The sequence below is a fragment of the Xyrauchen texanus genome, chromosome 33 (assembly GCF_025860055.1).
Source record: "Xyrauchen texanus isolate HMW12.3.18 chromosome 33, RBS_HiC_50CHRs, whole genome shotgun sequence".
NCBI classification, from domain to species: domain Eukaryota; kingdom Metazoa; phylum Chordata; class Actinopteri; order Cypriniformes; family Catostomidae; genus Xyrauchen; species Xyrauchen texanus.
This window is the reverse complement of record NC_068308.1, coordinates 27,641,537-27,652,874: the sequence shown is the minus strand read 5'-3', so window position 1 is coordinate 27,652,874 and position 11,338 is coordinate 27,641,537. Positions and strand designations below refer to the sequence as shown.

Below are 11,338 nucleotides of genomic sequence, written 5' to 3'. Positions count from 1 at the left end.
AAGAAAAAATATTTCCCAGAAAGGTAGGTGTAAGAATGTAGCCTCACTCTCCTGCCTATTGAGTGTACATTATGTTGTTTTCCTATGAGATATGTGTGTTGACATGAAAATATATAGAGCAAAGTGCACACTGTTTACAACCTTCAATGACTTTTTAAAGCAGAAGTTTCAACTGTTACAGACACATTGACACCACCCAAATTCACCCAACCCAGGAACCCCAACATAGAAAAACTAGACTTTCTCAAATATTATAAATACTTTCACTACCAACAATACCATTATTATATTATGTAATGCTTAGTAAAAGAAATTACAGTGTTTTATTTTCTCCCCTGGGATCTTCCCCTGAAGTACCTTTATGGACTTCCAATCTATTGGTCAATCAAACAATTAAAATACTGCATATTGTTTACAGCATTAATTAATCTTTGTAAATGTTAGTTAATCAAAATATAATTTTTAATTTATAGTTCATGTTAGTTCATAGTGCAACTAATGTTAACATACAGAACGTTTAATTTCAAAAGTGTATTTCTATATGTTGAAATTAACATTAACCAAGATTAATAAATGCTGTAAAATTATTGTTGATTGTTAGTTCATGTTAACTAATGTTGTCATGTTAATAAATCATGTTAATAAATGTAACCTTATTGTAAATTGCTACCAATATATTAGACTGTATTTTATATTAAATGCTAGCCATTTATTTATTTAAGACTTTGAGACAAAACACCAAAATGAAATGCCATCATTGATGTTTGAAATCTCTAGCCATGTAACAATACCTATTAAAAAACTGTTACACTTGGAACAAATCCAGGGAAAAGGGGTTGAGGAAAAACAATTATTATTAAAGAGTACATTACATAGATCCGGATCAAGAATTTCCCCTTAAATCCCCAGCTGGATGTCAAGACAAAAAGGATGTTAGGCAAGGTAAATTAATAAGTAACACACACACACACACACTTATGTCTTATGTTCCTGACAGAAACCAAGAGGTTTTAACTGCAAAATCACTGCAATCTGATCAAAAGAAAAGCAATAAAAGTATCTATAAAAGGACTTCAAAACATTTATTAAGATAAAGCTTTTTCCTTCTAATGTGCAGAAGTTAAATCTCTTCTTGACATTTCACACATTTGCACAACCTCACAAACTATTTAAGCCAGCATAATATTTCTGGTAATTTCCACAACATAATGATTGACACAATCAAAGGGTAGGGACGTTAAACCTGAGCTCAACGAGAAACATCTCCTCCTCTTACCAGCATTGCTCTCTGGAAGAAACAAATGACCTCAAGCTTCCTTCTAAACTATCATCATGACATGCACATTGTGAGTGTAGGATAACTTAACAGAGGACACTGATTTTACTGTGACACCTACTAAGGTAATGCATTTATAATGTGGTTTATTTGATGGCTGTATGATGCATGGAACATCTAAAGAAATTATGCTGATAACTTTATTTTATTACAATTATTGCACTTACACTGCACTGAATATTATTCTTGTATGAGTGTCAATCGTTGCTTATATTTGTTTGCATCTGATGTGTATCAGTGGCTAATAGTAAGACGACAACTTACAAACAATTTCACATCTATTGTAGCACTACAGTACAGCAACAGCATTCAAATGTTCAGAAGTAAACCAAGTAAGTCTAGAGTCTATTAGGGGAAATTGCAGAATCAAGGAACAACCTTTTTGATTAGTCTAATGACATAATTGATGTTGATGGCTTATTTCTGCAGCACCAACAGCTAAGTTTTACAATGAACCAGCAAAAGTTGAGGAGTTTTACACTGGTTTCCTGCACAAGTCCCCTGATTTGTTCAGATTATCAAAAGGCTTGGTACGCTTACTATTGCATTTCAACACAAAAATGAAATTTACTAATAAATATTTTTTATTAAAATTAAATATATTTTCAAAAACCTATATTTTCGACAGTACATAAATATGAATATATTAAATATAATGTACATTTGTAGTGTAAATAAGTTTTACAAACTTTACAAGCAATACATTTGCCTAATACATTTCTTTGCCATTTTCATGCATATTTTCAAAGACAAAAATTATTAATGTCATGCATTTAGACTATATAGCCCCTTAAAATGTGTATTTAAGCAGTTTACTGTCCACAGCAGAAATCATGGAAGCGCCGTTTCTTTGTGCTCTCCAAGATAGCTGAAGGGACCTATCAACTGGCATATTTTAAAAACCATGAAAGAAGGGCCAAGTGTGGAGAAATAGACATTTCAAAGTAAGTAAAAGGCCATAGAAGTCTCATTGCATAAAAATATAAAGTATATTCATTGTGTAATGAGAAAGTCTTCCTATTTTAAAGGATCAGCTGCCTCATTACTGGCCCTGAGAACCATCACATGTGTGAATGGATCCAGAAAAACTTCAAGTGTCCTCCATCTTCTGTGCTGTTCTTGAGGGTGGAAGACATTGTTTTAAAATATGCAAGAGACTATTTCCTCATTGGAGAAAACAGGTTTGTCATAACTATTTTGAGCATATTCTGTATCATTGATGTCACACCATAGTAGTTCCATGAAACTCAGCTAGCAGGCAAAAAACTAATTCATTTTGATTTTAAAATGACCAGATTTGTGAATGTTCTTGTTTTTTGTTATTTATTTATTTATTTATTTATTTTTTATTTAGAGATGAGGTGGATGGTTTGTGCAGTGCTTTAGTCAAGGTTCTGGAGACCGAGAAACTACAATACAATCTGCGAGTACCAGAAGATATACTTCAGTTGGTAAACAACCATTGAAATCTATCTCTCTCTCAATCACACACATACACACACACACACACACACACACACACACACACACACACACACACACACACACACGTGAACACAAACTCATACACATGCACAGTATCAGTCCATACCAAGTTTGGACTCATGAAAGAAAGAAAGCATCCCAAGTGGATACCTCATTCATGTAGTGTGCATACTAAGAATGCTGAGCTTAAAGCAAATGGTGGCTACTTTGAAAATGAAATAAATAAATAATAACTATTATTTTGTTATCATTTTTCCATTTGTGTTATTTAAAGGTGCAGTATGTAAGATTCAGAAACCCTTGTTATTAATGACACCTTTGCCATTAAGTGAACTAAAGCCTGTTGCTCGTGCTCGCACACACACTCCATAGGGAAGCAGGCATGGCATCATGCTGACAGATGAGGCAGCATAATTAAAATTACACAGTTATGATTGTTTTACTACAAACTTTGAGACTGTATATTATATTTGAGTCTCCAGTACTGGAACAGGGCTAAAACAAAGTGTGGATATAGGTCTGACTATGCAAGACTGTAGTTTGAATTAATCACTTTTCTTTGCATGATACATTGACTGCATTTACACAATAGCCTATGTTGGCGTTAGCTAGCTAGCCAGCTTTATAAAAAGCTGTTAGCTAAATTTGGTGGATGATGACAGTAGCTCTTTATAAAATTCATATTGTTGTGATTCCATCATATCGTTGAATGTTGTTAGCCTGGTGTGTGTGTGTGTGTGTGTGTGTGTGTGTGTGTGTGTGTGTGTGTGTGTGTGTGTGTGTGTGTGTGTGTCCGTCCGTCCGTCCCCCATTGAGGGTTTTCCTTTGTGTTTGTTGAGTGTCTAAGTCAATAAAGTAAGTTTGCATCTAGATCCGCTCTCATTCGTCACAACTTTAGACTGGTTTTCACTTGTTATATTAATGTAGTTTTCTTTTTTGTTTTACAGCAAAGTAGATTTAGATCAAAATCTGCACCTACTATCAGTTCAGAATCCAACTCTCAATTTCGTAATAGAAAGGTAGGTGAAATCCTGCATTTTGCATACAGGAATATATATTGTTTATTTATGTTGGCAATGTAAAAAGGCATATACTCAACCATCCCATGATCAATCTATTTGAATACTATGGTACATCTCTTTATGATTGCAGATTGTAACTAATCATTGCCCCTATTGGCCCCAAGTGAGACAGTCTGCACCTCCAGGTTTGTGGACTTCAGTGCCACTAAAGAACGACCACTGTTATCCTTGCAAGTTACGCGTTGATGCAATGCCAGCATCAATCAAGGTTTTACGCAATCAAGCACACACATACTGTTTCATTCGCATACTGTATGCATGCAATTGCTCTTGAATGTCTATATGCAAACAAATAAAACAGAAACTCAAACCTATATCTTACAGATTCCAGAGAGTGATGATGAGGATGAAGGCAACAGCGAATACATGCCTTTGTCATTAGTGTAAGCCTATTCTCTGTTTGCGTAGCAGTGTATTGAGACCACGTGTCCCCTTAAAGGTGAAGTGTGAGTCACCAAACTGAATTGAATTTATTTTTAAGCACGTTTACGACACAACCACCTATGCTGGGACATACAAATAGCCCTGCTTAAACTCACACTATTAGTTAAGCCAAATTTTATGTGCTAGGCTGGTCAGCATGTACAAAAAACAGGGCCAGTCTTGATGGTGCCACAGAGCCAAAGTGTTTACACTTTTCAATGGAGTCAACTTACAAATGGCTTGTATATAGTTGTCTCTGCATATTAAGATAATGGGAGTATTTTAACATTAAAATGACACTTCACATTTAATTGGCCTAGTGACACATTATTGATGAATGTACTAAGAAATATACAATTTTAATTATTTTTCTTTCTTGGTTAGGCAACTTGTATATCAACAATCCCAGGAGGAGGAGGACATTGCATGCTTTCAGACAAAGTAATTTTTAACTCTTTGATACACTATTGTTTAACTCATGAGATTTCTCTATTATTAGTTTGTTACATTTTACACATTAATCATCAATGTGTGCTAAATATCATTGCTTCCTTATTATACTTGACATTGATACCCCATTTTCAGCCTACATGATCAAACATGTATAAAGACTGATTATTAGATGTGTGGTGTTAGATGATTTGTACTGCATCTTAAATAATTTGTTTCTGAAGGGACAGAGAGATCTGTGCTGCTCCTGTGGACAGGCTGTCGGATTGTGTTACAAAAACAGAATCTGAGCGCACTGAAAATCTGAGGACTCATCAGATATCATCCACTGACTTTGAAGAGCAGAAATCGCCTGAACAAAGGTCAAATATGATGAACTACAGAACAATATAAACTTCCTGTTATCAGTGCACGCAGCCATATTACTCTGTAATTACCATATTCACTGGTTACGTTTATTCCTTGCCATGCCCCAGTTGCTAAACATAGTCATGATCTTTGTTTATATAAAGACTGCAAAACAACATTGTTTTTATCTTAGCATTGCAGAACAGTCTGTTTTGTTGTTTGGAGAAAGACATTCCAATAATGCTAGTCTTGCTAAACTGGTCTGGTGTAGTCATAGATGATTGTTGAGATTAAAGCAAACACTTGGCATGGTTTTAGCATCCTGATACCTGAGAGATACAGTCATCACTGACAACATGATCACTCTCTAGAGTTGTTTTGAGTTGAGATATCGTGTTATATTGTGGTTTGACCCTTGTTCAGCACTAAAATTGTCTTGATTCTTGATGCCTTTTACTTTAAAAACAAAGTTCATCTTTGTTTTGTTTTTTCGTTTTTTCAGCTCTTCCACCAGTTCTTCCCACGATATGTGTGATGCTGCAGACAACCTGGATAAGAACGATAAATCAGAATGGTAAAACTTGCAATGATCATTTAGCAACAAAGAATGATATGTATTCATATGTCACACTAAAATACAAAACTAGTTATTTCAATTAAAGCTTTATTCACCATTGACAATGGGATATTCAGATTAGGGGTCAAACGCTATGCTTTTTGAATGGCTGATTCTTAAATTGATTGTTCACCCAAAAATGAAAATTCTCATCATTTACTCACCCTCATGCCATCCCAGATGTGTATGATTTTCAATCTTCTGCAGAACTCAATGAAGATTTTAAGGATAATATCTCAGCTCTGTAGGTCCATACAATGCAAGTGAATGGTGGCCAGAACTTTGAGTAGGTGCTAGGCTGGTTGAGATGTTGAAACAAACAGAGAAATTTCTTGATAGAGCCAAAGAGCCACAGTATTTATACTTTTCAGGGTATTCTCCTTACAAATGGCTTGTTTATAGTTGTATCTGTGTATTTTGTTGGGATAATTGAAGTATTTTAACATTATAATGACTCTTCACACTTAACTGGCCTAGTGAAACATGAAATGCACTGCACTGGTTCTCTAAATGCAATACAATTATAACATTATAATACATTCATACTATGTGATTTTTGGAGATTCAAAGTTCACTTGCATTGTATAGACTTAGAGTATGGACCCACACACACACACACACAAGTTTCTCAGTGTAATTATGTCTTTGACCTAATTTAAACTGTGCAATCTGATTGTCAGTGATGTTTAAAACTACGAATTGATTGCAGAAAATGTGGTTTGAATTTTTAACTGTAAAAATATAATGTGTTTTGAATGTACTGTATATTTTTATTTTGTAGTGAAACACACACACCTGTTGAGAAGGAGATCTTCATAAGTCAAAATGATCTGAAAAACAGCTTGATCTTCACACAGGAAGAAGGCAAACCATGGTACAACTCTCATAATTAAGAACTTTACCATCTATTATGTATCCTGACAGTGTACAAATCAACCAATTAAAATGCATTACACATATGTTTTTCATCTCTCATCCTCTTCCTCTCCAGTGTGTCTGAGTGCAAGCAGATTGACAACTCATGTCCATTCCACAAGGGGGATCAGATATTGGCCTTCAATGGCCTGTTAATAGACACAGTGGAGGAGATACACACATACCTAAAAAAGCTGAGCACGGATAAGGTAGGATCATGAGCCGTAGCAAAGTAATGCTTTTTAGACAATGTAATCAGATAAATTACATTATGTTACTTAAATTACTTGCAGGTAAATCTGACTGTTCTACGACATCCCGGATCCCTGCCAATGAACTATGAACACTGTCCATCCCAGTGAAACAGCATGAATGTGAATTATCTCATCACTGTTTTGCTCATTCTAGGTCAAGTTTAGATCATTCTTTCATTATGAATGTTTTTGGAGGTATCATGTACTCTTTTGCCTCTACATGCAAATGGAGAGTGTAATAAATGGTGATGTAAAGCATCAATCTTAAAATAAGTTGATAATTGTAACATAGGACTGTATATACAGTATGTAGTTAAGCCTATATGACTGGTGATGGGTATGTGTAGTATATGATTAGATTACATTTTTGTTTTATGATGTGAACATAAGGCACAACAAAACCAAAGTATTACTTTATAGCAAATATGAAGGTAATCCACTGTGAAACACTAAGTTATAAACCCTTCAAATATGATAACCTCTTTAAAGCTGCAATTTCTTCTATTGTTACACTATGAAGCACTTTTTATAGACTACATTTTATATAACAATTTTCTGTCATTGTCTATTTTGTTTTACAATGCATTTAACCAATAGAGTATTGCCTAATAATTGTGCATTGATTAATTTTTCAGTCACACTTTAGAGTGATCTGATTATCTGAGAACATGTAGTCCACTTAATACATAATTATTTTGTTGTGATTCATTGCACAATGTTTTTTTATATTGATAATAGCAATGTGTAGCATGTGTAACATTGTTACATTGCAATGTAGTGTTATTAAACTAATAATTTTAAATACTTGATTGTGTCTTTTACAAAAAAAAGTAAATAACTATTTTTTATTTTTTAATGACTGTAAAGAACATCCAGTAGAATATTTCAATCTGTTTTAAACGTTAGTTTCATGTGTTCAGATGAAACTGATATCAAACCAAATTTATTCAACATTCTGCAAAAAACAAAATGAACTGCAGAATCACATCACAGAATTTCTTAAAAACACCTGTACATACACAAATGTGAATGTGAGACGGATAAAAGGCATGACACATCCTTATCAAAATAATCAGACTTGCAAATTCCTGCAGAAATGTCATGCTTCGTGATTTGTCTGTATCTGTATAAACGTGAATATGTACGACTGACAACAGTATGGTTTAACTAATTATATGTACAAGCATATCCCAACCACTGCCCTTGGGCTCGTCAGATCACAATTGTGTACATTTGCTGCCTACATATAAGACTGTTTTAAAAAGGGAGAAAACTGTGACCAAGGACATCAGAGTGTGGTCAGAAGATGCTGTGTCCTGTCTACAAGATTGTTATAGCTGCACAGACTGGAACATTTTTAAACAGGACTGTGGTGACGATTTGGACTCAGTGGTTGATGTTACATGTTCATATATGGCTTTTTGCAGGGACATGATAATTCCATGTAAAAAGGTAAAAATCTATTCGAACAATAAGCCCTGGGTTACTAAATCAGTAAAGTCCTGTTTACAAAGGAAAAAATTGCATTTAAACACGGAACAACTATGGACTTACATGTGGCTACTAAGGATTTGAAGATTGAAATTCTTAAAGCTAAACAAAGCTATAAGGAAAAACTAGAAAATAAGATGGCATCCAAAAATCCTGGCTCAGCATGGGCAAATACGAAAACCATAGTAGGCCTTCAAAACTCAAACTGCAGTAATCAGAATCAGATTATTTTAAATGGTTTTAGTTCTGATTTGGAACTAGCAAATGCACTAAACTATTTTTACTGTCGTTTTGACAATTTGAATTTTAGTAAAGAAATCCAGGAATTGAGCGTTAAGTTAATGGATGATCAGCATTTTAACATTGACCTTCAGGATGTTGAAAAAGCTTTCAGACATGTTAAGGCAAATAAAAGCCCAGGTCCTGATAGCATTTGTGGCAGACTATTAAAGTCATGTGCAAAAGAATTGAGCCCTGTATTTCATGAAATTTATAATAAGTCTCTGAAAACACAACATGTACCGATCCTTTGGAAGGATGCGGTGGTCATTCCTGTCCCTAAATGTAGAGGCCCTAAGATGATAAATGATTTTAGGCGGTCAGCTTTGACTTCGTTTTAATGAAAATCCTTGAGAAATTAGTACGGTCTGAGATTTTGAGGTGGACAGAATATCAATTGGACCCTATGCAGTTTGCATATAGACCTCACAGAGGAGTACAGGATGCTGCAGTCACAATGTTAAATTTGCTATTAGGACACTTGGATGGACAGAGGACACATGCTAGACTTTTATTCGTTGACTTTTCTTCGCCGTTCAATACAATTCAACCACACATTTTAATTAAGAGGCTTTTAGATCAGTTTGTGTTAAGCAATAATTTGATTGGTTGGATTTTGAATTTCTTAACTAATAGAACACAAAGAGTAAAAGTTAATGGTGTCTTATCTAAACAGATGAGTTCCTCTACAGGGTCTCCTCAAGGATGTGTGCTGTCCCCACTTTTATTTATTTTATATACTAACATGTGTCAAAGCATGTATGAGAACAGATTTATTATAAAATATGCGGATGACTCAGTAATTTTGAGTTTACTTAAGGAGAATGAGACCTCACATGGTCCAATTATTGAGCATTTTGTCAACTGGTTTGATGAATCTTATTTACAGTTAAATATATTAAAGACCAAAGATATGCTCATCGATTTTAGGAAAAGTACTCATCCAAGTGATCCTACTTTAATTAAAGGCCAAAAAATAGAGTATGTACAATCATACAAATACCTTGGGACCATAATTGATGAGAAACTAAAATTTGAAGAGAATTGTGAGGCTCTGAACAAAAAGGGGCACCAGCGTTTGTACTGCCTAAGGAGATTATCTGCATTCAATCTTGATAAAACAATAATGAAGATGTTTTATCATGCTTTTATAGAATCTGTTTTGTCATTTTCCATTTTAGTATGGATGCGGTCATATATCCTTAAAGGCAAAAAATCAGCTAGACCAGATAGTAAAATGGTCTGGCCGTTTGATAGGCGAGTCAAAACCAGGAGTGGCATCACTATATGCCAAACAATTACAAAGGATGGCCCTTTCAATTTTAAATGATGACTCTCACCCTCTGCGAAATGAGTTTCAGTTATTACCGTCTGCGAGGAGGTATAAAGTCCCTAGGTGTAGAACGAAAAGATATAAATGCAGCTTCGTAACAAATGCGATTGATATGCTTAACAAATTGTAGAGGTGTTTTTCAGACATGTACTAGGGGTCTTATGATTTTAAGACGTTAAAAAGATCATATGAAATGCTCTTGAGAGCACTTTCTTTCTTTCTTTTATGAGAGCACTTCACTAAGTTTATGAGTATTTATTTATCTGTCCTTATGTGTAGTGTAGTGTCCTGTGTTTTGTGTTTTTTGTATTGGATGCCATAGAATGTCATTGCACTGTAAAACAAATTTACCTACGGGTACAAATAAAGTAAACAACAACAACTGTCCGGTGGTTTCCACTACCAAATGTGTAGTACAAACCCATGATGATCTAAGAGTTTGTTTGTTTGTTAGTTTGTTTGTTTTGCAATGAGAGGGGGTCCTTTTGCCTGAGCATCTAAAGAGAAACTCCACCTCTTTTCCGATCATACCCAGCAACAAAAGACATCTAGCTTCATTCTAAACTACCATCTGTGCTCAGCAACAGTGCAGAAATTCTGCAAGAATGTAAACTTGAGGTGGAAAACAATAATGGTTCCAGTATGTAGGCAAACAATCAAATTGAACTTGTGAAGATAAAATATCAGCTACATAAAACATATGATACCCATGTTGAACCAATCTATGAAATAACCTTGATTTTTTTTATTGTTAGTACCCAATTAATTTATAGTGTAGCAAAAACAAAACTGTAGAACTGTAATAGACTGACATAAAATTGTTGAAGGTACAATGAAACTCTAAAAAAAAAAAAAGAAACAGCAGTTACAGTTTATAAGGGTTTGGGATGGAGTAATTGGTAGCTATTAGACAACAATTGGTTTAAATAATGGGATATGATAGTTGTTCTACATTTTAACAACACTGGACACTATCACACTATGACAAAAGTCTTTGCACATTGGATGATGGGCATTTTATGACAGTGGTCTGTTAAATAATTTTTCATAGTGCATGACAGCTTGAACTGAATTGATATCCATGAAGAACAGAAATGAAAAGGTCTAAAGGTCAGCTCACTCATTTTTATGGACTGTTTATAACAACTTGGTCTCAAATAACCACATTACTATAACAACATTTGCTAAATAATTTTTATGTTGATTGTTGTTTGTATCACTGCACTTTCCTGGTGAAATGAACAATAGAGGCACTACAAAAACGTTTTCTTTTACAACTTACTTTTATTCCCTTTCACACAAATCATGAGTAAAATGGCAGATTAT

General features: G+C 34.4%; 1 protein-coding gene across 2 annotated transcripts; it reads left to right on the top strand.

The window, feature by feature from the left end:
* The first annotated feature begins 1,242 nt into the window (after positions 1-1,242).
* Positions 1,243-7,642, top strand: LOC127627097 (pleckstrin homology domain-containing family S member 1-like). Of its 2 annotated transcripts, none has more exons than XM_052103343.1 (15): positions 1,243-1,401; positions 1,624-1,668; positions 1,766-1,866; positions 2,165-2,280; positions 2,365-2,517; positions 2,691-2,787; positions 3,769-3,840; positions 3,974-4,111; positions 4,228-4,286; positions 4,711-4,767; positions 5,001-5,138; positions 5,627-5,698; positions 6,522-6,614; positions 6,732-6,864; positions 6,949-7,642. In XM_052103343.1, the coding sequence occupies exons 2-15, from the start codon at positions 1,650-1,652 to the stop codon at positions 7,015-7,017; spliced, it is 1,317 nt and encodes a 438-aa protein (XP_051959303.1). In that variant the 5' UTR covers positions 1,243-1,401; positions 1,624-1,649; the 3' UTR covers positions 7,018-7,642. The 2 variants fall into 2 exon arrangements, with proteins under 2 accessions (XP_051959303.1, XP_051959302.1); XM_052103342.1 differs by having other exon boundaries at positions 2,162-2,280.
* The last annotated feature ends 3,696 nt before the right edge of the window (positions 7,643-11,338 follow it).